This window comes from Mya arenaria, chromosome 7 (genome assembly GCF_026914265.1).
Source record: "Mya arenaria isolate MELC-2E11 chromosome 7, ASM2691426v1".
Classification (NCBI taxonomy): domain Eukaryota; kingdom Metazoa; phylum Mollusca; class Bivalvia; order Myida; family Myidae; genus Mya; species Mya arenaria.
The window spans coordinates 2,236,856-2,264,367 of NC_069128.1; the positions used below are offsets into that span (position 1 = coordinate 2,236,856).

The 27,512-nt window shown below is 35.6% G+C and overlaps 2 protein-coding genes across 2 annotated transcripts in view; one reads left to right on the plus strand and one right to left on the minus strand.

Moving 5' to 3' along the window:
* The window catches only part of LOC128240412 (sushi, nidogen and EGF-like domain-containing protein 1), a 55,202-nt gene extending 44,681 nt beyond the window's left edge, over positions 1-10,521 (plus strand). Inside the window, exons 8-12 of the mRNA XM_052957051.1 lie at positions 1,222-1,329; positions 3,418-3,543; positions 7,177-7,305; positions 9,002-9,199; positions 10,493-10,521. Of these exons, the coding sequence (XP_052813011.1) occupies positions 1,222-1,329; positions 3,418-3,543; positions 7,177-7,305; positions 9,002-9,199; positions 10,493-10,521 (590 nt within the window). The remainder of the gene's footprint in view (positions 1-1,221; positions 1,330-3,417; positions 3,544-7,176; positions 7,306-9,001; positions 9,200-10,492) is intronic.
* Positions 10,522-20,871: 10,350 nt separating this feature from the next.
* On the minus strand, positions 20,872-26,356 carry LOC128241471 (uncharacterized). The gene is made up of 5 exons (XM_052958416.1): positions 26,239-26,356; positions 23,259-23,420; positions 22,599-22,785; positions 22,059-22,215; positions 20,872-21,549 (listed from the first exon to the last, which is right to left on the minus strand). The coding sequence occupies exons 2-5, from the start codon at positions 23,414-23,416 to the stop codon at positions 21,467-21,469; spliced, it is 585 nt and encodes a 194-aa protein (XP_052814376.1). The 5' UTR covers positions 23,417-23,420; positions 26,239-26,356; the 3' UTR covers positions 20,872-21,466.
* Between the last annotated feature and the right edge of the window lie 1,156 nt (positions 26,357-27,512).

Below are 27,512 nucleotides of genomic sequence, written 5' to 3' on the forward strand. Positions count from 1 at the left end.
GTACTCCATACAATACTCCAAGGCATCGAATCTTTAGCAGACGTCACCAAATTTACACACGTTTGTATTAAAAGAAATACGAGGAATTTCCCTTTTTAATACTTATAACAGTGTGTGTATACCACGTAATATATTGCGTCATAAATGCTACGTCGGAAGGCAATATTTGCTTCGAATGAAGACTTTAAACAAAGATAACTTATCTATTTCTTCACCATTTTAAAGAAAAATTCGCAGTCTACGCCGCTTACGGAGCCACGCTTTCGGTCTTTTTCGGATTTTGATTGTGAGTTTAGTTTCTTAAAACACTTCGACAAACCTTTTCACAATACGGCCGTCTGACGGAGCACTGTCAAAACATTATTTTGGAAACTTGTCAAAGTGTTTGATGAAACTCATCACCTTACCAAACTTCAGTAATAAAAGAAAGGCAAGGCTCTTTAAGCGGCATTGATTGCCCTTTGTTTTATTTAAAATGGTGTAATAATAGAAAAGTTATCTTTGATTTAAGTCTTCATTTAAAGCAAATTTTGCCTTCAGACGTAGCATACATGACGTAATTAAACACTGTATAATGTGTTAGAATAATAATGTTTCTTCTAAAAGAAATGGTTTTTGTAACTGTTAAAAGCAAGTGTCCACAATTATCAAAATTAGCCATTTTGTTCTTTACTGTTCACATGATGACCTTTAAAGAACATTACTTTGGTCTGCCAAAGGTGTAATAAAAAGGTGTAATAAAAAGGTGTAATAAAAAGGGACAAGACACGTGTCATGGACGTCGCTACAAATTGAAACATGTTTAATTTTAAGTAAGTTGTATTACACGTCTGTTTTATTGTTCTCATTTGATTAATGCCTAGAACTGAACTCCACACAGCGACTAGTTCCCTTGCCGTATAGTAATCACTGCCGTGACGCAACGTTTAACACGTGATGATGATCAAAATCACCTGGAGCCATTTAAAAAGATATTATTTTATTAATTAATTAAAAGACAACATCTTTGAATTCAACGTTATTTAATGAAACTTAATGGCTTAAAATAGTTTTCAACAAAATACGTCATCTTCTAGTCAAGATAGGAGATTGACTTACTGCATGGTATGGGTCATTGTGTATTTTTATAAAGACATTGTCCGATCATGAAACCTAAATAATATTTCAGTCATTTGTTTAACACGGTTTTTGATCTTAACTTTAGTCAAAAAATACTTACAGCATGCTCTACGTCCCAGTGTTCCCTAAAGGGCAGCTGTATCGGTGACACCAGCAATATACAGTGCCAATGTTACCATGGATATTACGGCTCACGGTGTCAACAAGTTGGTATATGATGTTGAACATTTCCTTATACTAGTAGTTCATAGCTTCGAACCCATATCAGAGTCAAGAAAACAGATTATTGGCCTTCGTATCGTACAAAGTCGTGACGTAATTCTTAAATATTTCATACTTACTTCGGTTAGGACGATATACTAAAAGTTGGTGTTCATAAAAGCTAATGCACTATAACATAAAACAGACCTAATCCAGCTGTCGCTGCGGCTCCCTCGGAATAAATTCGTTTATTTTGTAATACATTAGATGTAACATTAACTAATAAAACAATAATCTCATGATCTGTTGCTCTACTGTACACAAGCTAACGGTAAAACTACATGACAATATCCTTTTAATCCTATACAATAGATCTAAGAAAGTTGCGCAACGTGTCATGGTTATGTGGATAACTGTGTATGTATATAATCCACGGACGTGCAGCTAGAATAGATTAAGTTGGTTATGTGGATAACTGCATATGTATATATTCCACGGACGTGCAGCTAGAATAGATTAAGTTGGTTATGTGGATAACTGCATATGTATATATTCCACGGACGTGCAGCTAGAATAGATAAGGGCTGGTAATGTGAACTACGGTGTATTTATATATTTCACAGATGTTCAGCTAGAATAGAAAAGGGTTGGTTATGTGTAACACTGTGAATGTATTGATTCCACAGACGTACAGCTTAAAAAGATATTTGTTGGTTATGTTGAATACGGTGTATGTATATATTACACAGAATTATAGCTAGAATAGATACGGTTCGGTTATGTTGAATACGGTGTATGTATATATTACACAGAATTATAGCTAGAATAGATACGGTTCGGTTATGTTGAATACGGTGTATGTATATATTACACAGAATTATAGCTAGAATAGATACGGTTCGGTTATGTGGAATACGGTGTATGTATATATTCTACAGACGTACAGCTAGAATAGATAAGGCTTTGTTATCTGGATTTTTGTATATGTATATATTCCACTCACCTTCAGATGAAATAGATAAGGGTTGGTTATGTGGCATACGGTGTATGTATATATTACACAGAATTATAGCTAGAATAGATACGGTTTGGTTATGTGGATTATATTCTACAAACGTACAGCTGAAATAAATGAGGGTTTAAAGAATTTTTAATTATTGTATAATTATTTATTGAATAGCGAATACATTTAACGCAGACACTTGACAGAACGCGGTACATATGCGCAAAATGAGAGGTAACTAGGAAATGTCTTTTCAAGTTATTAACTGTATGGCATCTGCCAAAGCAAACACCTTAAGTATTAACCAATCAATATTTACACCTCAACTTCCATTGCTTAAATGAACTGCCTTTCGGCAATTGCGTTGATCAATCTATGAACGCAACATCTTCAAATATGTTCGGATCGCAATTCATCGCATAACAATATACATGAAAACTATTGATCTTGTTATTGTTTGTATTGTGTCAGCAGGTCCCTTAAAATATAAATAAAAAAATTAGAATGTGTTCGTTTATTATTTTTAAAATGTATTGTTACCATTAGTGTTTCAATTTTACGTTTAAAAGTTATTTCAAGTGGTTGATCTTCTCCCGCGTTATTGTGACGCCATTAAAATAAATGTTTTCGGTTACAGTCGGGTCGTTCTAATTACAGAATGGGTAAGAAAGGATTACTGGTTTTCTTAAATTAAATAAAGTATTTTTTAACAATTCTTGAATGAAGTAATGAACTATTAGTGTAAATGTAAGGAATGAATTGCGGGGTTGATGCCATTTTCGGGGATATGAACGCAGTTGGGCTGGTCAAAGTATACGTGGAGTCCTTCACTTTAACCAGCCCAATTGCGTTCATAACCCGATAATGACATCAAACCTGCAATTTATTCTTTAAATAATTTGCTATTAAAACTAAAATACATACATTTTATGCATGATATAACGTGATTCATTTTAACGTGTAACTTATCTCTGACATTACAGGTGAAGCATCCATTTTAAAGAAAATTTCGATTAGTATAACTAATTTTCTTAAATGGTTATATATTATTCGAAAAAAAATAATACTCTGGATGCTCATGCTGTGAAATTCAGATGTGCAAATAGCGCAAGGAACATGTGGGAGCTCGTGTTCTGGCCACGGTGTTTGTTATAACGTTCAAGGATTTGATGTGTGCAGTTGTCATCATAACTACTATGGGGAAACATGTCAACTTATATGTAAGTATTCCTGTGTGCGAACATTACACCGCCAAATGTCAACATATTTCAATGTCCCTACAATATATCTGTGTGCGAAGATCTGAACGAATTTCACACTTCAAACGCAATTTTAATTCAAACTGTCGCATTCTACTGTACTTGATAGCTTAAACAATTGTTGCTAAATGAGCTTGGTCGAATTGTTTCCAGTTTTTATCACACACTAGAAAAATAAAAAATTAACGAAATTGCTGCACAAATTGCCTTTTACACAGGTAGCGCTATATGTAAGTTTTAGGAGATCCTTACGATAAAAAAAGTATTTCTTCCCTTGAATTACAATGGCTGATATCAAATGTGACTATATTGATCGGTATGGGGTCATGTTCAATATATTTGATTGATATCAAACGCATGAGTAAAATTTGTTTAACTTTGACTTGGTTAAAGATAAAAATAAGAACTAGATTGAATACGCCATCTTTGATGGTATTCAATGTTCAACTTAAGTTCATTTTATGGTCATATATCCTTTATAAGTTCATTCACTGTATTGGTCAGTTAATAATAAAAAGAACTCTGATCAGCTTCATCGTTCCTAGATCATTGAATATAAGCCCTGGCTGGTACCAGTTTCACAAAAAAAAAATCATTTTTTAATCTCAATCTCAACTTGCTATTTGAACAGCATAGCTTGATTCAAAATAATGTTTTTGTAGTCTTCACAAAAGGCACGTTCTCTTATTCAGTAGAATGATAAATGCCATTGCTCAATATTCTAAAAAAGTAGTTCTTGAGCAAAGTATGTCAAAATAAAACAATTCAAGCCTTTTGGTAATACGTATGCATTTTGCCGTAATGTCATTGCCGTTAAGTATTCTATTACACTTTAACAAAAAAGAGTCGAATATTGATCTGCTCTTCAAATAGTTTGAATATGTCGATGGATCAAATGAAGTTCTGTTTTAGCCTGGAACCATGCACCAACTGATGGATAAACTTAATTTACCTAGTCTGAAACCACATACCCACTGTCAGATTCAGCTTCCTAGCCTAGAGCAAAGCATCGAGTGATTTTCTAGCCAGGAACAATGCATCCACTGATTTCAGATTTTATTTTCTATTTTCTAGCCTTGAAACCTGCATTTACAGATTTTCATATCCGATATTTTAGCCATAACCATGCAACTACTGATTAGTAATCTCAATTTCACTGTCAGACTTAGTTTCCTAGTGTCGGGCAATACATCTAGTGATTTTTCTAGCCTGCAACCATGCATCGACTGACTTTCAGATTCATTTTTCTAGCCTCAACCCTTTCATCCAGTGATTGCTATAGCGAGATTTGCACTAACTGTTAAACTTTTTTTCCTTGTCTGGAACCATGTACCAACTGACAGTCAACCTCATCTCACTAGCATTGAACAATGCAATCAATGATTTTCAGACCCAATTTTCAAGCTTTTACCCATACGTCAATCAATTGTCAGACCAAGTTTCCCGGCCTTGACCCAGTTGAATCAGTTGGATCACTGTTTTAGTCTGAAACCATGAGTAAAGTCATATTCGGTCTCAATATTGAAATTTGGAATGATAAACAAAGTCATATTCGGCCTCAATATTCAAGCTTGCATCCAATGATTGTCAGAATATATATTCTAGTCTTGAACCATTCATCCAATGATTGTCAGACCCTCTATTCTAGCCAGGAATTATGAATCCAATGATTATCAGAACCAATATTCTAGCCTTGAACCATGCATCCAATGATTGTCAGGCCCAAAATTCGAGCCTTGAACCATGCATCCAATGATTGTAAGGCCCTAAATTCTAGCCAAGAACCATGTATTCAATGATTGCCAGGCCCTATATTCAAGCCTTGAACCATGCATCCAATTATAGTCAGGCCCAATATTCTAACCCCCTTGAACCATGCACCCAATGATTGTCAGGCCCAATATTCTAGCCTTGAACCATTTATCCAATGATTGTCAGGCCCAATATTTAAGCCTTGGACCGTGCATCCAATGATTGTCAGGCCCAATATTCTAGCCTTGAACCGTGCATCCAATGATTGTCAGACCCTATATTCTAGCTTGAACCATGCATCCAATGATTGTCAGACGCTATATTCTAGCCTTGAACCATGCATCCAATGATTGTCAGACCCAATATTCTAGCCTTGAACCATGCATCCAATGATTGTCAGACCCAATATTCTAGCCTTGAACCATGCATCCAATGATTGTCAGACCCAATATTCTAGCCTTGAACCATGCATCCAATGATTGTCAGACCCAATATTCTAGCCTTGAACCATGCATCCAATGATTGTCAGACCCAATATTCTAGCCTTGAACCATGCATCCAATGATTGCCAGACCCAATATTCCAGCCTTGAATCATGCATCCAATGATTGCCAGACCCAATATTCCAGCCTTGAATCATGCATCCAATGATTGTCAGACCCAATATTCCAGCCTTGAACCATGCATCCAATGATTGCCAGACCCAATATTCTAGCCTTGAACCATGCATCCAATGATTGTCAGACCCAATATTCCAGCCTTGAATCATGCATCCAATGATTGCCAGACCCAATATTCCAGCCTTGAATCATGCATCCAATGATTGCCAGACCCAATATTCCAGCCTTGAATCATGCATCCAATGATTGTCAGACCCAATATTCCAGCCTTGAACCATGCATCCAATGATTGTCAGACCCAATATTCCAGCCTTGAATCATGCATCCAATGATTGCCAGACCCAATATTCTAGCCTTGAACCATGCATCCAATGATTGCCAGACCCAATATTCCAGCCTTGAACCATGCATCCAATGATTGCCAGACCCAATATTCTAGCCTTGAATCATGCATCCAATGATTGTCAGACCCAATATTCCAGCCTTGAACCATGCATCCAATGATTGCCAGACCCAATATTCTAGCCAGGAATCATGCATCCAATGATTGCCAGACCCAATATTCTAGCCTTGAATCATGCATCCAATGATTGTCAGACCCAATATTCTAGCCTTGAACCATTCATCCAATGATTGTCAGACCCAATATTCTAGCCTTGAACCATGCATCCAATGATTGTCAGACCCAATATTCTAGCCTTGAACCATGCATCCAATGATTGTCAGACCCAATATTCTAGCCTTGAACCATGCATCCAATGATTGTCAGACCCAATATTCTAGCCTTGAACCATGCATCCAATGATTGCCAGACCCAATATTCCAGCCTTGAATCATGTATCCAATGATTGTCAGACCCAATATTCTAGCCTTGAACCATGCATCCAATGATTGCCAGACCCAATATTCTAGCCTTGAATCATGTATCCAATGATTGTCAGACCCAATATTCAAGCCAAAAGGTATGTATCCAATGACTGTCAGGCCCAATATTTAAGCTTTGAACCATGCATCCAATGATTGACAGGCGGAATATTTTAACCTTGAACCATGCATCCACTGATTGTCAGGCCCAATATTTTAGCCTTGAAACTTGCATAGACTGAATGTCAGACTCAATTTTCTAGCCAGGAACCACGCACAAACCTACTTTTCTGGCTCTATATGTTTGCATAGTATCATACATGTACTGATTTTTCTGATTTTTTTTTCAATTGTCTAGCCTCAAATCATTCATCCACTGATTGCCATAGCGAGGACTGCTCACATGAAGGAACGTGCCATATGCAGAATGGAAGACCACATTGTCAATGCTACCCCAACCGATACGGAGACTACTGTGAATATTTTGGTATGTTAATGATTTCTTTGGTTTAGTTAAGTTACAGGTTTAATGCAATGGCATTATAATGTAGTATGTGTATAATATAAATCAATGTTATATTAGGATTGGTATTGAACAATTCATCAACTGCAGTGAGGTTGATTACGGAAATATTCCGATAAACGGTTCTTTTTTGTCACTATTTCGTCAATGGATGAAACATGTTAAAGGATTTTCTAGCCAATGATACATTCTTCTCAAAGTATTTCCGCTCTAGCCACTATGGGGTAATTCTTTTCTTATTCGAAAACAATAACATATACAGTCAAAATTCGTTTTGTCGACGTCGTTCGGACCTCGGAAAATACTTCGAGATAAGAACATTCGATATAACCAAAATACACTACTGGTATAACTGAACCAAACACATTCAAAAATAGTTTAACATAACCATAACACCGAGATTACTGAGTTCGCTTATCGAGTTATATTCGACTGTATATATTTGTATTGAAATAACGTAACTCATAACATAATTGACCAGATGTCTTTTTAAGTTACGGTCACTTATAGATCTGCAAAATAAAAGTGTTTTTTTTTTATGAGTGTCATCAACAAATGAGGATAATAGACTACTGGAAAAAAGAGTTATTTCAAGACAAATGAGAACACTGTGAATTGTGGATGTTTTGCAACGCTTTTTGTGTTTATTGTCTAGATTACTGTGGAGCTGTGTCGCCGTGCTTGAATGGTGGGACCTGTGTAAACCAGATTGACGTCAACCATCCTTACACTTGTACATGCCCATATGGGAGAGAAGGAAACCATTGTGAGAATGGTATGTCGCAATTCTACCAAATGATTATTTTCCCCTTCATTTAAAATATAAGAGTTATTTTGATTGATAACAACAACGCGATTCATATTCATGAACTATTTTATAGCGTATTTTTATGACGTATTTTCATGGGATATGTTGAACATGGTCCAAGGAAATATCATGAAAGAACGAAAATGTAGTTTAACATTTTTTGACACCCTTCCTTACCCTTCATATAATACAAATAGCGGGACAATGGGGGTCAACATGATACTCATTTTCAACTAAAAAAACACACAATGTTTTTGCTGAAAACTTTATAATGATTTCACTTTTCATCTGCTTTTCATTGCTCTACAACCATTTCAAAACATATTATAACAACATTACAGTTCCTTTTCATGGTGTTACCGTTGGAAACCGGTGACTTAATATCATCCCGGTCACCCCGACGAATGCATGTTGTAGGGTATAGCGTCCCCTAAATGGCAAAACTGGTCCCAACTCTTTGTTGTGCTGAGAGATAATGTAAGTTTCGGGAGTTAACTGAGTTGGATAAGCTTGGTGATCATAGTTGTGACTTAGTCACTGCACTAGCCTGTTACATTGGCAATATGATATGTAATACCAGCCTGAACTAATAGGAAGCCGTACCTTGATTGCATTTGGGTTTGCAGGGTCAATTTCAATGCTTTAATGATCATCAAAAAAAGATGTTTAACGATAGAGAAATAACTTGTTCGTATGCTTAAAAGTCATTAGCACAGTCATGTTGAACTCCAATTTCCTGGTCTTTTTTTTAAACTTGTACAATATACAGATCACTGGGCGAAAAAGCGAACGAAAAGTAGTCCACAGGTTCACGCACTTGTACAATAAGTATTTCAAATATCTCTGTTGTAGTTGTGTCAACCACTGCTGCCCCAACCACCACTGCTTCTGCTGCCACATCAACCGCTGCTGCCCCAACCACCACCAGCAACAATGGAGGAACACAAGGATGTGCTGACCTCGATGTCCTTGCATGTCAGAGGGACACGAGTCTATGCCAAGATCATACATATGCGAAATTTGCCTGCCCTAAAACATGCAACATGTGTTGTAAGGTTTTAATTTTTTTTGATTTTCGCACAAGGTTTTATGTTCATTTTGATATACCACATGTTGGCACCATAAAAGCCCATGTAGAGCCAATCAAACACATATACAACTCTAGTTCAGACTACTCAGTGTCTTACATTCCACATGTTGGCAGCATAGAAGCTATTTAAAGCCAAACAAACACATACACAACTCTAGTTCAGTCTACTTAGTATCTTACATACCACATGTTGGCACCATAAAAGCTTTTTAAAGACAAACAAATACAATTAACAATACTAATTTAAACTACTTAGTGCCAAACTTACTATACATAGGCAACCATAAAGCCAATTTAGAGCCAAACAAACACATATGCAGCTCTAATATAGACAACTCAATGCCCAATATATCACTTGCATACAGTCAGAAAGTCCATTTAGAGCCAACCAAACCCATGTGCAACTCTCATTGAGACTTCTCAGTGTCAGACAGACCACATGTCGGCAGCCATAAAGCCTATTTAGAGCCAAAATACACATCTGCAAATCATAATTAGACCACTCAATGCCTAATAGACCACATGTTGGCAGCAATATAGCCCATTTGGAGCCAAACAAACCCGTTTACAGCTCTAATTAAGCCTAGGCAGTGCCATATCAATCACATTCTGGCATATAGGCTATTTGTTATCGAATTGTAATATTTATGCGAAAAACTACAGAAACAAGCTCAGTAGCAAAATGTTTTCTGGGATTTTTATTAACTTTTGTATGTATTATTGTATCACTAAATATTATACACATACTACTGTTCAACAAGTTACATGTTTTTAATATACATGCATATATATATTACAAAAACATATACAAGTTATGTTAACAATATCTAATGCTGTTCAGGAGAGTGTTAGAGAAAGATTAAAGGTAGGTTAATTATAGAAAGAATGGAGAAAAAGAGAAAGATAGTTTGGTTCCGGGTGAAAACTGAACAAAAATTATCGCAGTCTGCTTTGTACATAGAACTGCTATTAACATATATACTTTTTAATAATAGTAAGAGGCAGAGGGTATGTTTTGCAAAGAGAAACTTGACTTTTATGTGGTTATTCCAAGACCAGGTGATTCCATTTTCTTTTATGTATGTTTAGTTTGTTTTTAGTTAAGGCTATATGTGCTTCCATTTCTTTTCTTTCTTTAACAAATGTAATAAAATATTCGTATTTAAGTTGAGATTGGTTCACCTTACACTTGTAGATATAGTGTTTTGCTGCTAATACAATGAAGTAATTTATTACGGAATAATCTGTTTTAGGCTCTACACCAAATGATATTGTTTTATAATCAATTAGTTCTAGGATATTATTTTTACCGATTAGTTTTTGATATTTGACCAAAAAACTTGACTATGATGGCACTCCAAGAACAAGTGCTTTATTGTTTCGATATTCATGTCACACATATCACAAAGGGTAGATTGGACTAATTGAAAAGATATGTGTTCGTTGGCACTAATCTATTGATATACTTATATTGAAACGCTCTAAGTTTTGTGTCTATAGTACATTTAATGGGATTTAAATATATCGATTTACAGTCGAGGTCTTCAAATATATTATTCCATTTATTTTTAGATTTAATAATCACTCCTTTAATGGTTTGTTTCATATAATGTTCATAGACATATTTGTTTGGTTTTTTAATTCCTAGTATTTTGTCAATAAATTTGACTTTTGGACTCATGTTTTTACATTTGCTTTTTAACGTACGTTTCCATTTATCTGGTATGCTTGAAATAAGTGAATGATATTTGAGAAAATCTGTGTTTGGTATATTATACTTTATTTTAAGTTCTTCAAATGTGTAAAATGGTTTTGTCGTGTTTTTAAATAAATGGTGTATGTATATGACGCCATGTATATACCATTCTTTGTAAAAGAATAGATGTTAACATGTTTTGATATATTCATTATACCAAAGTATTTGCGTTAGAATATGTTCTATTTCCTTAGTACAATTTAACCTTGTCCAACTTGTAAGTATATCTTTTAGAAATTTATTCTGTTTATCAGGTAGCATATATTTCAGTGAAATATTCCCTCAAGTAAGATTTTACCACCAAGTTTATTTATTTCCTTTAGGTACGGTACTTTCCAACTACCACTGTTGGAATCGTCAATTATTGTTTTAATCCAGCTTGTTTTTATTGTTGATATGAACATATTAAAATCGATTATTTTTAATCCGCTATTTTATAATCCTTTGTTATAATGTTTCTTGCTATTTTTTTCTGGATTTCCAAAAATGAGTCACGCAAAACAACACGTCACTTCTTATTTCTTTTATTGTATAGTTTATGAAAAGTAGATTTTGTCATTTGAATAAAGCGTATTGACATATGTAAGTATGCAAGGCTTTTGATTAAAATTGAAAATAAATAATCGTTCGAACACGATTTTTAGGCGGAACCGTTTGACTTTAATATTGATTTAAAATTGGTTGCACACGGTTTTTGGTGAAATTTACAAAAAATGAATTTTCTACGTCAACTTATCCACTAATTGATCATTTTAGATATGCAAGAAAGGTTTTTACGGCAAGCCTCGTTACCTGCGGAATTCAGTTAGAGCCATCGCGTGTGTTGGATCTGAAACGCGATACTCGATAGTACGATGATGAAAAAGCGAAAGTACGATGATGAAAATGAGACTGTACGATAACGAAAACGCGATAATGGGATAGTATAGTGATGATAATACGATATACTATCGTGTTTCACCATCGTAGTGTCGTGTTTCACCATCGTAGTGTCGTGTTTTACCATCGTTTCGACGTGATTTTGCGTTTTCCTCATCGTACTGTCGTGTTTTCGTCATCGATATGTCGTTGTTTTTTCATCGTACCGTCGTGTTTTCATCATCGATATGTCGTTGTTTTTTCATCGTGCTGTCGTGTTTTCATCATCGTTATGTCGTGTTTTAATCATCGTTATGTCGTGTTTCATCATCGTACTGTCGTGTTTTCATCATCGTTATGTCGTTGTTTTTACCATCGTACTGTCGTGTTTTCATCATCGTTATGTCGTGTTTTTACCATCGTACTGTCGTGTTTTCATCATCGTTATATCGTGTTTTTACCATCGTACTGTCGTGTTCTCATCATCGTTATGTCGTTGTTTTTACCATCGTACTGTCGTGTTTTCATCATCGTTATGTCGTGATTTTACCATCGTACTGTCGTGTTTTCATCATCGTTATGTCGTGATTTTACCATCGTACTGTCGTGTTTTCATCATCGTTATGTCGTGATTTTACCATCGTACTGTCGTGTTTTCATCATCGTTATGTCGTGTTTTCATCATCGTTATGTCGTGTTTTTACCATCGTACTGTCGTGTTTTCATCATCGTTATGTCGTGTTTTTACCATCGTACTGTCGTGTTTTCATCATCGTTATGTCGTGTTTTTACCATCGTACTGTCGTGTTTTCATCATCGTTATGTCGTGTTTTTACCATCGTACTGTCGTGTTTTCATCATCGATATGTCGTTGTTTTTTCATCGTACTGTCGTGTTTTCATCATCGATATGTCGTTGTTTTTTCATCGTACTGTCGTGTTTTCATCATCGATATGTCGTTGTTTTTTCATCGTACTGTCGTGTTTTCATCATCGTTATGTCGTGTTTTTACCATCGTACTGTCGTGTTTTCATCATCGTTATGTCGTTGTTTTTTCATCGTACTGTCGTGTTTTCATCATCGTTATGTCGTTGTTTTTTCATCTTACTGTCGTGTTTTCATCATCGTACTGTAGTGTTTTCATCATCGTACTGTCGTGTTTTCATCATCGATATGTCGTTGTTTTTTCATCGTACTATCGTGTTTTCATCATCGTTATGTCGTGTTTTTACCATCGTACTATCGTGTTTTCATCATCGTTATGTCGTTGTTTTTTCATCTTACTGTCGTGTTTTCATCATCGTACTGTCGTGTTTTCATCATCGTACTGTCGTGTTTTCATCATCGTTATGTCGTTGTTTTTTCATCGTACTGTCGTGTTTTCATCATCGTTATGTCGTTGTTTTTTCATCGTACTGTCGTGTTTTCATCATCGTACTGTAGTGTTTTCATCATCGTACTGTCGTGTTTTCATCATCGATATGTCGTTGTTTTTTCATCGTACTGTCGTGTTTTCATCATCGTTATGTCGTTGTTTTTACCATCGTACTGTCGTGTTTTCATCATCGTTATGTCGTTGTTTTTTCATCTTACTGTCGTGTTTTCATCATCGTACTGTAGTGTTTTCATCATCGTACTGTCGTGTTTTCATCATCGATATGTCGTTGTTTTTTCATCGTACTATCGTGTTTTCATCATCGTTATGTCGTGTTTTTACCATCGTACTGTCGTGTTTTCATCATCGTTATGTCGTGTTTTTACCATCGTACTGTTGTGTTTTCATCATCGTTATGTCGTGTTTTTCCTATCGTACTGTCGTGTTTTCTTCATCGTACTGTCGTGTTTTCATCATCGTTATGTCGTGTTTTTCCTATCGTACTGTCGTGTTTTCATCATCGTTATGTCGTGTTTTTCCTATCGTTCTGTCGTGTTTTCATCATCGTTATGTCGTGTTTTTCCTATCGTACTGTCGTGTTTTCATCATTGTTATGTCGTGTTTTTCCTATCGTACTGTCGGGTTTTTCATAGTACTGTCAAGTTTTCATCATCGTACTGTCGTGTTTTTCCTATCGTACTGTCGCGTTTTTCATAGTACTGTCGTGTTTTCATCATCGTTCTATCCAGTAGAATAATCCACAAGCACTTGTGGATTATTGTTGAAGTCTTTGTTCTAAGACGCGACATAATAATAATGAGTACGATGATAAAAATCAAACTGTACGATAACGAACACGCGATAATGTGATAGTATAGTGATGATAATACGATATACTATCGTGTTTCACCATCGTATTGTCGTGTTTCACCATCGTAGTGTCGTGTTTTTACCATCGTTTCAACGTGATTGTGCGCTTTCCTCATCGTACTGTCGTGTTTTCATCATCGTTATGTCGTGCTTTTACCATCGTAATGTCGTGTTTTCATCATCGTTATGTCATGCTTTTACCTTCGTACTGTAGTGTTTTCATCATCGTACTGTCGTGTTTTCATCATCGTTATGTCGTGTTTTTTCATCGTACTGTCGTGTTTTCATCATCGTTATGTCATGCTTTTACCATCGTACTGTCGTGTTTTCATCATCGTTATGTCGTGTTTTTACCATCGTACTGTCGTGTTTTCATCATCGTTATGTCGTGTTTTTTCATCGTACTGTCGTGTTTTCATCATCGTTATGTAATGCTTTTACCATCGTACTGTCGTGTTTTCATCATCGTTATGTCGTGTTTTTACCATCGTACTGTCGTGTTTTCATCATCGATATGTCGTGTTTTCATCATCGTTATGTCGTGATTTTACCATCGTACTGTCGTGTTTTCATCATCGTTATATCGTGTTTTTACCATCGTACTGTCGTGTTTTCATCATCGTTATGTCGTGTTTTTTCATCGTACTGTCGTGTTTTCATCATCGATATGTCGTTGTTTTTTCATCGTACTGTCGTGTTTTCATCATCGATATGTCGTTGTTTTACCATCGTACTGTCGTGTTTTCATCATCGTTATGTCGTGATTTTACCATCGTACTGTCGTGTTTTCATCATCGTTATATCGTGTTTTTACCATCGTACTGTCGTGTTTTCATCATCGTTATGTCGTGTTTTACCATCGTACTGTCGTGTTTTCATCATCGTTATGTCGTGTTTTACCATCGTACTGTCGTGTTTTCATCATCGTTATGTCATGCTTTTACCATCGTACTGTCGTGTTTTCATCATCGTTATGTCATGCTTTTACCATCGTACTGTCGTGTTTTCATCATCGTTATGTCGTGCTTTTACCATCGTACTGTCGTGTTTTCATCATCGTTATGTCATGCTTTTACCATCGTACTGTCGTGTTTTCATCATCGTTATGTCGTGTTTTTACCATCGTACTGTCGTGTTTTCATCATCGATATGTCGTGATTTTACCATCGTACTGTCGTGTTTTCATCATCGATATGTCGTGATTTTACCATCGTACTGTCGTGTTTTCATCATCGATATGTCGTGATTTTACCATCGTACTGTCGTGTTTTCATCATCGATATGTCGTGATTTTACCATCGTACTGTCGTGTTTTCATCATCGTTATGTCATGCTTTTACCATCGTACTGTCGTGTTTTCATCATCGTTATGTCGTGTTTTTCCCATCGTACTGTCGTGTTTTCATCATCGATATGTCGTGTTTTCATCATCGTTATGTCGTGATTTTACCATCGTACTGTCGTGTTTTCATCATCGTTATGTCGTGTTTTTACCATCGTACTGTCGTGTTTTCATCATCGTTATGTCGTGTTTTTTCATCGTACTGTCGTGTTTTCATCATCGATATGTCGTTGTTTTTTCATCGTACTGTCGTGTTTTCATCATCGATATGTCGTTGCTTTACCATCGTACTGTCGTGTTTTCATCATCGTTATGTCGTGATTTTACCATCGTACTGTCGTGTTTTCATCATCGTTATATCGTGTTTTTACCATCGTACTGTCGTGTTTTCATCATCGTTATGTCGTGTTTTACCATCGTACTGTCGTGTTTTCATCATCGTTATGTCGTGTTTTACCATCGTACTGTCGTGTTTTCATCATCGTTATGTCATGCTTTTACCATCGTACTGTCGTGTTTTCATCATCGTTATGTCATGATTTTACCATCGTCCTGTCGTGTTTTCATCATCGTTATGTCATGCTTTTACCATCGTACTGTCGTGTTTTCATCATCGTTATGTCATGCTTTTACCATCGTACTGTCGTGTTTTCATCATCGTTATGTCGTGTTTATACCATCGTACTGTCGTGTTTTCATCATCGATATGTCGTGATTTTACCATCGTACTGTCGTGTTTTCATCATCGATATGTCGTGATTTTACCATCGTACTGTCGTGTTTTCATCATCGATATGTCGTGATTTTACCATCGTACTGTCGTGTTTTCATCATCGTTATGTCGTGCTTTTACCATCGTACTGTCGTGTTTTCATCATCGTACTGTCGTGTTTTCATGATCGTTATGTCGTGTTTTTTCATCGTACTGTCGTGTTTTCATCATCGTTATGTCATGCTTTTACCATCGTACTGTCGTGTTTTCATCATCGTTATATCGTGTTTTTACCATCGTACTGTCGTGTTTTCATCATCGTTATGTCGTGTTTTTTCATCGTACTGTCGTGTTTTCATCATCGTTATGTCGTGTTTTTACCATCGTACTGTCGTGTTTTCATCATCGATATGTCGTGTTTTCATCATCGTTATGTCGTGATTTTACCATCGTACTGTCGTGTTTTCATCATCGTTATGTCGTGTTTTTACCATCGTACTGTCGTGTTTTCATCATCGTTATGTCGTGTTTTTTCATCGTACTGTCGTGTTTTCATCATCGATATGTCGTTGTTTTTTCATCGTACTGTCGTGTTTTCATCATCGATATGTCGTTGTTTTACCATCGTACTGTCGTGTTTTCATCATCGTTATGTCGTGATTTTACCATCGTACTGTCGTGTTTTCATCATCGTTATGTCGTGTTTTTACCATCGTACTGTCGTGTTTTCATCATCGTTATGTCGTGTTTTACCATCGTACTGTCGTGTTTTCATCATCGTTATGTCGTGTTTTACCATCGTACTGTCGTGTTTTCATCATCGTTATGTCATGCTTTTACCATCGTACTGTCGTGTTTTCATCATCGTTATGTCATGATTTTACCATCGTCCTGTCGTGTTTTCATCATCGTTATGTCATGCTTTTACCATCGTACTGTCGTGTTTTCATCATCGTTATGTCATGCTTTTACCATCGTACTGTCGTGTTTTCATCATCGTTATGTCGTGTTTTTACCATCGTACTGTCGTGTTTTCATCATCGTTATGTCGTGATTTTACCATCGTACTGTCGTGTTTTCATCATCGTTATGTCGTGATTTTACCATCGTACTGTCGTGTTTTCATCATCGATATGTCGTGATTTTACCATCGTACTGTCGTGTTTTCATCATCGATATGTCGTGATTTTACCATCGTACTGTCGTGTTTTCATCATCGTTATGTCATGCTTTTACCATCGTACTGTAGTGTTTTCATCATCGTACTGTCGTGTTTTCATGATCGTTATGTCGTGTTTTTTCATCGTACTGTCGTGTTTTCATCATCGTTATGTCATGCTTTTACCATCGTACTGTCGTGTTTTCATCATCGTTATATCGTGTTTTTACCATCGTACTGTCGTGTTTTCATCATCGTTATGTCGTGTTTTTTCATCGTACTGTCGTGTTTTCATCATCGTTATGTAATGCTTTTACCATCGTACTGTCTTGTTTTCATCATCGTTATGTCGTGTTTTTCCCATCGTACTGTCGTGTTTTCATCATCGTTATGTCGTGTTTTTACCATCGTACTGTCGTGTTTTCATCATCGATATGTCGTGTTTTCATCATCGTTATGTCGTGATTTTACCATCGTACTGTCGTGTTTTCATCATCGTTATATCGTGTTTTTACCATCGTACTGTCGTGTTTTCATCATCGTTATGTCGTGTTTTTTCATCGTACTGTCGTGTTTTCATCATCGTTATGTCGTGTTTTACCATCGTACTGTCGTGTTTTCATCATCGTTATATCGTGTTTTTACCATCGTACTGTCGTGTTTTCATCATCGTTATGTCGTGTTTTTTCATCGTACTGTCGTGTTTTCATCATCGTTATGTCGTGTTTTACCATCGTACTGTCGTGTTTTCATCATCGTTGTGTCGTGCTTTTACCATCGTACTGTCGTGTTTTCATCATCGTTATGTCGTGATTTTACCATCGTACTGTCGTGTTTTCATCATCGTTATGTCGTGTTTTACCATCGTACTGTCGTGTTTTCATCATCGTTGTGTCGTGCTTTTACCATCGCACTGTCGTGTTTTCATCATGGTTATGTCGTGATTTTACCATCGTACTGTCGTGTTTTCATCATCGTTATGTCGTGTTTTTACCATCGTACTGTCGTGTTTTCATCATCGTTATGTCGTGCTTTTACCATCGTATTGTCGTGTTTTCATCATCGTTATGTCGTGCTTTTACCATCGTACTGTCGTGTTTTCATCATCGTTATGTCATGCTTTTACCATCGTACTGTCGTGTTTTCATCATCGTTATGTCGTGTTTTTACCATCGTACTGTTGTGTTTTCATCATCGTTATGTCATGCTTTTACCATCGTACTGTCGTGTTTTCATCATCGTTATGTCGTGCTTTCATCATCGTTATGTCGTGCTTTTCCATCGTACTGTCGTGTTTTTATCATCGATATGTCGTGTTTTTACCATCGTACTGTCGTGTTTTCATCATCGATATGTCGTTGTTTTACCATCGTTCTGTCGTGTTTTCATCATCGTTATGTCGTGATTTTACCATCGTACTGTCGTGTTTTCATCATCGTTACGTCGTGCTTTTACCATCGTACTGTCGTGTTTTCATCATCGTTATGTCGTGCTTTTACCATCGTACTGTCGTGTTTTCATCATCGTTATGTCGTGTTTTTACCATCGTACTGTCGTGTTTTCATCATCGTTATGTCGTGTTTTTACCATCGTACTATCGTGTTTTCATCATCGTTATGTCGTTGTTTTTTCATCGTACTGTCGTGTTTTCATCATCGTTATGTCGTGTTTTTCCTATTGTACTGTCGTGTTTTCATCATCGTTATGTCGTGTTTTTCCTATCGTACTGTCTTGTTTTTATCATCGTTCTATCCAGTAGAATAATCCGCAAGCACTTGTGGATTATTGTTGACGCCTTTGTTCTAAGACGCGACATAATAATAATGAGTGCTTGATAGTGACTATTTTAAAGGCTTTACAATCCCCTGCTGTGCACCTCCTGCTAATTGCACTGCTGGCACTACATTCATTTTTGAATGCCCAATGTCCAATGTTGTGCTGGCACGAAATTAATTTTTGAATGTCGAATGTCCAATTTTGTGCCAGCACGACTTTCATTTTTGAATGTCCAATGTCCAATGACATATGTTTAGCTAACTTCACACATCTTTACTAATTTACCAAATCAATCAATTTCTACAATAGCCAAAGATTTTTCCCCGTATATTATAGAATCAAGTTCTTAACTCCCCTTACAAAATACAGACAATCATGCGACCAAATCGATATAGCATCACTATAGTTACGTTTAAAACTTTTTTTTAAATATACGTATATGTACCGAAATGCAAAAGTGATTTCAAATTATTGCTTTTTTGAACATGTGCAAACTATCAGTTCCATAACTTCAATCATTCCGGAGATGTAAATATCTTTATCCTAGTTTAACTTAAAGTCATTTATCAATACTGAAATATATACTTTTAAAGGCAAAAACATTTGCTTTGCAGGTAAAATAATTTTTTCAGGTCTAACTTTGGCTAATAGATGCGAAAAATAAATAAAGATTTATTTGCACTATATTTCTCTCGGATAATCTAGGCAAGTATATCAATCTAAGCTTAATTATTCAGATTTGTCCCAATTAATTTAATCAAACATGTCATTTTGTTCTAAATAGATTAAACTTTGAACATGAACAAAACATACCTTTCAGTTATCGCAAACAAAGTCAAATGTTGAGAGTTTAGCCGAGAATGTGTTTTCTGTTGCAAATATTTTAGTTCTTCACTTTCGTAAAGTTTATTTTAAATGAGATGATTGAAGTCGAGTGTTAAGGCAATTACGATCCTTCTGTTTTTGTTAAGAATTTCCTGCGTGTTTTAAATGGTCTGTTCACTGAAAACATAAATTGGTGTTTTCTTATTAAGTGTTTTAAGCGTTTGAAGAGTTTTCCTTATGTTTTTGAAACGAACTTATATAAGTTAAGCGTCTGTGCATAAAAGTCTTCTAACCCAAAAGGAAATAATTATGTTAAGGAAGTCTTAATGAACACTAACATTTCTTATGTTAAACGTTTTAAATCGCTGCGTGTACAAAACATTCGTAAAAATGATATCACCTTTGCTGTGCCATATGTTATATGTTCAATCTCGACAGTGTCCATACAACATGGAAATACACATCTAATATTTACAGTAGGGGGACCAAGACAGAGCATTGCCCAAATAGGTTTAACTAATTAAGAAAGTCATTGTCACGATAATGCATGCCCAAGTTTTCTCCAACCACAGATTAATAATATCAATCATGTGTTTCCGCTCCGGGTAGGAAAATCCGACCAGAGGGCACCTGCGATGTCAAGTAAAGAGGCTTGCCTCGTTTCCGGATACGCAGCGTGCCCGAGGGTCCCAATTTTCTACCCAGAACAGAAACACATGATTGATATGTTTTCTTGCATACGTTAAATTGCATTTTTTGTGAAAAATCATACTATAAAAGCGCATTTTGTACGTTTCACCAAAAAGCGCGTGCGACGTCATGTTTTAGTATCCTTCAAGAATTCCTATCCACAATATGGTTCACATAATGGTTCACGATTACTGAAGCCATATCTGATAGGGCATAGCCAATTATTACTTAACCCGAGAATTAAGGATACAACGATTAACAACAAGAACATAGCTTCATTTTTATTCAGAAAATTATTCAATAACGTTTGGTCATGCTAAAAATTGAATTTCATAAAACAAAATAAAAGTAAAACAAAACTGCATGTTCACTTTTTTTTAAACATAAAATCCAGCGTTTATGTAAGGATTTCATTTATTTCATCTAATTTAATTTTGAAACAAATCATTGACATATGTTTTTTATATATACACTAATTCTGTAAAATGTGTTAATACGAAATGTGTCATTCTTATACACTAGCATATACTTGTGAAGCTATAATTGGCTGTATTTTAGGAACACGTTGACTACGGTTTTTAAAGCTACACTCTCACAGATCGACCGTTTCGATATTTTTTTTCATCTTTTGTCTGAGAATGAGCCATTTTTGCGTTACTGTCTGGATATCAGTGATATAAGACTTGGCTGACAAAAGATCAGAATGTTTTGGCAGTTTTCCAAACAATTGAGGAATGTTCATTAGTGAGGTAGCTTATATGACTAATTTGAATGTACATGTGTATTGACAAAATCATCTGATTCCGAGACAACACATAAAATAAAAGTGAAAACTGTCAATCTGTGAGAGTAAGTCGTTGCGTGCTACTCTTCTTCACTGTCCTGGAAGCAGTTGTTGATGACCATCGGAGCAAACGCGAATTCCTCCCTAATGATCACCCCATCAACTGAAAGAGTAGTTGGTACCTTATGAAACATACTTCAAAAGTGTTTAGCATCTTAAAATATTATAGATTCACTAGTATACCCAAAGGTCGTTCAATAAGGCATTTGACACATAGATGTTAATACAATCGGATCCTTTGGCTTGAGCTCCCAGGGAACGGCGCAAACTCGAGCCAAGCGAGAATGCTTACATTCAGTAGAAAAGAAATCGATTCTTTACATCCGGATCGAGCAAACTAGGAAATCGAGCCAAGCGTAACGAAAGAGAAAATCGAGCCAATCGAGTTCGAGCCAACGAGGTTCGACTGTATGTTACACTAAACATTATGTATTAAGAGATGATGATGATGATGATGATCATCATCATCATCATCATCTTCATCATCATCATCATCATTATCATCATCATCATCATCATCATCATCATCATCATCATCATCATCATCATCATCATCAATACCCTATTTATTGCATATGTCATTTTACCATATGCCCTAGTTTAATACCTTACCCGTTTCTCTGTCCAAAGCATCAAATAGCCTATCAGCGCCCACCTCGTCCCCGAATATGGTCGCCATCTCTTTCTTAGATATGCCGCCATCTTTGTCGTGATCGTAGAAGTCGAAATCACAGGGATCAGCCATTAGCGTCACGTTGAACCTTTGAGCCTACATATTGTGAAAGAAATAATTTATTTTTATCAACCAAGTGAATACAACAACTTATACTTGATATGTGACATGAACTCACAGAGCTGAGAAACTTGAATACATGTATATCGAAAATTAGTAATGGACAACACCGTTCTCATACTGATATTTAAATACTTTGATTTCAAGGATACATGCTTCAAGTTCAAGTGATTTTTTTTTAAATGACCTTAGTTATATAGTTTCATTATTTTGCTATATATTTGAGTAAATTGAAATTAAATTAGTATTAAAAATGAGCACAAAGTAAAACAAAGTTATAGAAGCTAGTGATACTTATATATATTTAAGATAATGGATGTTACATATAACATTCTTTACATAAACGGTCCAAGACTTGCCTTAACAGATCGTCGCCACTTATGGGACCAAGATGCACGGACACCAACACCGCCATAAGAATTCACTTGTCCGTGGATACCGAACTGCCCATTGGGATACGTCCTACTAAGGCCTGCTCTCCTTTCCCAGTCCCCGTTAGTATTTGCCATGAATCCGAGGCTTGCTATATAGCCGTTTTGCAACCTTCTACAAATAACAGAAACTTAATTTGTAAAATGAACCAATTTCAACAAAGTATAACGCAACAGGCTTCAACAAATACTCAAAAAGACTCTACCATTAGATTCCGTTGATATATACCCTTTCATACACATAATCTTAACGAACGCAAAATTGCATACCTGAAACATTGTAATTTGACATCACCAAGGAATTAGTGTAATCTTATGTCTTAAAGTGTGAAAGTCTGCATTGCTTGTGAACGTTGTGATTTTGGGATATTATATTCTTTTTCTTGTAGCCATGTAGCATAAAATTATCTTTATGTTTCCATTGGAACTGTAGACATAATGTTATGTAAGTAAATTGTATCCATGAGACATCAACGAATGCAAAAAAAAACATGCATACGGCATACCGTACAGTTATTAGACTCTAGCGTACCGCGTACCTCATGCAGGCGTCTACGTTTTATTAATATCAGACGTTTTCCTACTTACCTATCAAGGTTAAGATCTGCACGAGCTCCATTTTCATTGGCGTCAACATTTATAGTATGGCTCCATCCCGCATGATCATTATGGTCATCCCCACCAACAACTCTTCGGGTGAGGCACATAACAGTCACCAGCAGCAGGTATAACAGCTTATTCCCCATGGTCCTATAACATGACATTTCTGTATCAACTAAGTTCACGTAACGCTCGAGGTAAACTTATTCGGCGTGCTAGTCCCTTGCTGATAAGCCCCTGTTCATGGCCTTGGTTTAACACTGGAGTGCATTAGATAACTGCTATTTCAGCAGATGTTACAACATGTTAATTCCTTACTTCCAGTCTATAATGAACATACAGTCGAAACTTGACATGGCTAACGCTTTTTTCTCGATGTTCTGGTTAGGTCGAACTTTCTTTATATGTGTTGGGTTTAGTATAACGTTTTCTTTGGTAATTCGGTTATATAGAAATCATCGTTATCTCGAAGTATTTCCCGAAAGTCATATGACTTCGATATAGCGGGTTTTGACTGTATTAAAACAATAAATTGTTAATACCCAGCTTTGATTGATTATATTTTCTAAAAAAAAATGTAACCTTTTCTCCATTAAATTTGATAAGCAGTTGGTTAACAATACCTATACATATGTTATAACAAAATTATTTTAGCTTTAAAAGATTGCGAAGAATGTCATTCACACTCAACATTTGCTATGTCAAAGTCGCCGGGCCTCGGGAAACACTTCGAGATAAAAGGAGTTCGACAAAGCAAGTTTCGACTAAAAGTCGCATCTCAGTTGAAAATGAAATAACGAGCAAATATGCAAAATGTAGAAGCTCTATGCATAATTTACTTTTGGTCATTAAGAATATAAATGTATAATCAGCATTTAAATGATACCAAAATGGGTCACCACACATCAAAATAAAACTTAATGGTTATTGACGATGTCGGAGAATTATTTGTTTATTAATTGGCCGGATACCACAAACACGCACATATTTATAAATACGATTGCAAAAGTAATGTGAATGCTGTTTTGATAATTTTATAGATACTTTCAAATCGTTATGTCTGCAAACAAAAATTGAGCAAAACATTTTATTAAATATAAATTCAATCTATTTGTAAACCAGAAACGATTTTTTATTTCTATAACTCAGCCAATTTAGTAACTGAATTACCAAATAGCAAATTAATCAATTTCGATATAGTCGAAGCATTGTATCGATTTTCCCACAGCTTTAAGAATCAACTTCTTTACTCACTTAACAAGACTTATTTTGATTGTATGATCAAGTAATTACATTTCTTTTTTAAATTATATTATAAAAATACAGCCTTCATTTTCAGCCAATGAAATTGCAGATTAAGTACTAGGCTTAATCATTAAGTGTTTTAACGTTCGCTGGCATTTAAAGGTCCGCCTAACGCAAACTCATCCGATAAATACTTCTGTGTCAGCCAATGAGGAAGTATTCTAAGATATTTAGATGACCTTACATAATATTTTCACGATTAAGGATGGCTCGTTCGCTACCTTCAATTCGCCCATTCTTAATCATGTTAAAATGTTGCTTTATGTCATCAAACTATTACTTAAAATAAGATTTACTTATAAGATGACTTAAATATTCATACTTGAAAATGCTTCTTTCAGAATGACAGCGTTTTGTTTTTTGTTTACAAGACACTTCCAAAATGGTTTTAAACTATAATAAAAACATCGTAATCATAAATTCATGCCTGCGATTGGTGACGATCACATGGCCGCGGTTGTGCATGGGCATTCATTTTTGAGCATTGTTTTCAACGTTTATTCATCCTTTCTGGTATATCAAAACGATCGTATTATTTTTGGTAATTCTTATTTGGGAGCACTTAATCATCTTTAACAAAGTACCGCCGTTTTACTGCCAATGTAGTCCCGTTACTTGCTCCGGCAGCGTAACGGCAGACATTTTGGAGCATGCTCAAAAATTTATACCATCGTTGGCGTTGTTAAGTTTTTCGCCGATGTCTTGACGATGCACTAATGTTCTTAGCAATATGCTGACGTTCAGCTGCCGTACAAGTACCGCCTCCAATTTCTCGAATCTTCCTAACCTTAACGGGATGAAGTAGCTCATTTCAATAAATCAAAATGCATGCTTGAATTCGATTTTAATTAATGATAAATGGTTTATTGTGATTATCATAACGATTATTCTTATCTGAAGTATAAACACTCTTAAAAAAAATTCGCAAATTATAGGAACACAAAAATAGTGAGCTTAGCTTAATCCTGTTATAAGGCATTTGAGAAGTTTCGAGAAATTTGGGCCTGATCCGCGAAAATTGCCAAATTTGTGCTCCGATATAGCTTTATGCTTCATGTCGCATGTCATCTTATACTCGTATATATGACATTTAGCCAAATAGTATGTGAGTTTGCTAGTCTGTTTAACTTACATTAACTATTTGTTTTGTTTTAAACTATGAAATAACAATTTGATAGTTTGCACTGATATTTTTGGTTTAAATTTTAGCCTGCTATCACTTCCAAATCAAACGTCAGCGAACTCAGGGCATGGACGTGAAGACATCATTACGATAGACGTTATGACCGCATGAATTATGGTGCGATTTTGCGAAATTCTACAATAAACGGCACATTCTAAATACTGTTAACGTTCGGTAATAGATGCGACAAGTAAAGTGTGATTTAGATGCACAGCAGTTCTCTCAATCATTCTAAGAAAGCGTATGATTATGACTCGTGTCTAATTAGTTATACAAACAAATAACGATTTTACAGTCAATCTAAAATGTATATTAACGATACCGCGGAGCACGTGAAGAAACCCGTACATGTTTAATAGTAAACCAATGTATTATATTTCCATCGTGTATGCTTTATAATGCATAAGATTTGTCTCAATGAACTTGAGTATGTCAATTTATGCTAAATAGCCAAGATTTAAAACAATAACAGCAACATACCTTTTACACGTGAGCTTTCACCAAACGACAAGTCTTAGAAATGCGAGTGGTACGCAGCAATGGTATAAGCAGCCGTAATGTCAAGTATTTATAGGCTTAAACAACCAGTGATGTCGAGAGTCTAACCGGAAGTTGGTTTAATATCACATTATTAAGTAGTTTTCGCAAATAGGTGTCTTCACGTTTCTCAAGAGGTTTGAATAGTTTTTTTTAAGAGGTTAAAATAGAGATCGCGTACTCCACTACATGAAATGACCATTAATTATTAAAATCGTGTCTAAAGACAATTACAATCCTTTACATTTTATCAAGAATTTCCTTTATGTTTGAAATGTTTAGTCAGTGGCAAAAACTGATTGGTGTTTTAGTATTAAGTGTATATAGGTTTTGAACAATTTCCTTATGTTTTTAACACGAACTAATATAAGTTAAGTGTTTGTTCTTGGACGTCTTCTTACCTCAAAGAAGAAAGAAACTATTAAGGAAGTCTTAAAGAACACTTCTTTTATGTAAAACGTTTTTCCTTCGATGCGTGTAAAAAGCATTTGTAGAAGAATGATATCACTTGTGCGTACCATATGTAACATTTTCATTCTCGATGTTGTCCGTTAAACTTGAAACAGTACATGTAATATTTAAAGTTTAGGGTCTTACGTTATAAAAAATGACCAGATAGAGCATGGTCCATGCACGTTTAACTATTTTTTTTCATTGCCACGATAATGCTTGTCTCATATTTTCTCCCACCCCATATAATAAATTCCAAATATTTGCAAAACACCGGACGCTCGGGTTGGTATGAACCGATCTTACATTCCCGGTCATGGAAAATACCTTATAAAATAATCGTTATAACATAATTCGTACTTTCCTTCTAATTTCTAAACTTTTCAGCTGTAAAAACACAAGTCAAAATGCACTCATTTTACTAATTTAGAATAGTGCATGTCATTAACGACATATATATAACGTCTGGCCAAACATGTAAACTGATAAGAAAGTCACAACATGCGTTCAGAGATTTACGGACAGTTCCTTTTAGAGCTTGGACAATGGCAGGTGAGTTGTCGTCTCACATTTATTTCACTTTTATGATTGCACCTATTTTACGTATAATCATTTTACTAAGATATTCGATCATAACTAAGATGCGTTGTGACCTTATATGACATTGTTTCCGTTAGATAAAGTTTTAAAATTAAGAGTGAAAATGGAACAAAAATATCATCATTACAAGGAAACAGTAACTTGTATAGCGATTTAGAATTTAAGTA

What these genes read in the sequence shown, in the direction of transcription:
- LOC128241471 (XM_052958416.1), bottom strand. Translation starts at nt 23,416, where the DNA reads ATGGGGAATAAGCTGTTATACCTGCTGCTGGTGACTGTTATGTGCCTC. An exon ending in GCAGATCTTAACCTTGATAG is followed by an intron (nt 22,786 to 23,258) that starts GTAAGTAGGAAA and finishes TGTTATTTGTAG; the next exon opens with AAGGTTGCAAAACGGCTATA. An exon ending in TGCTTTGGACAGAGAAACGG is followed by an intron (nt 21,550 to 22,058) that starts GTAAGGTATTAA and finishes CTACTCTTTCAG; the next exon opens with TTGATGGGGTGATCATTAGG.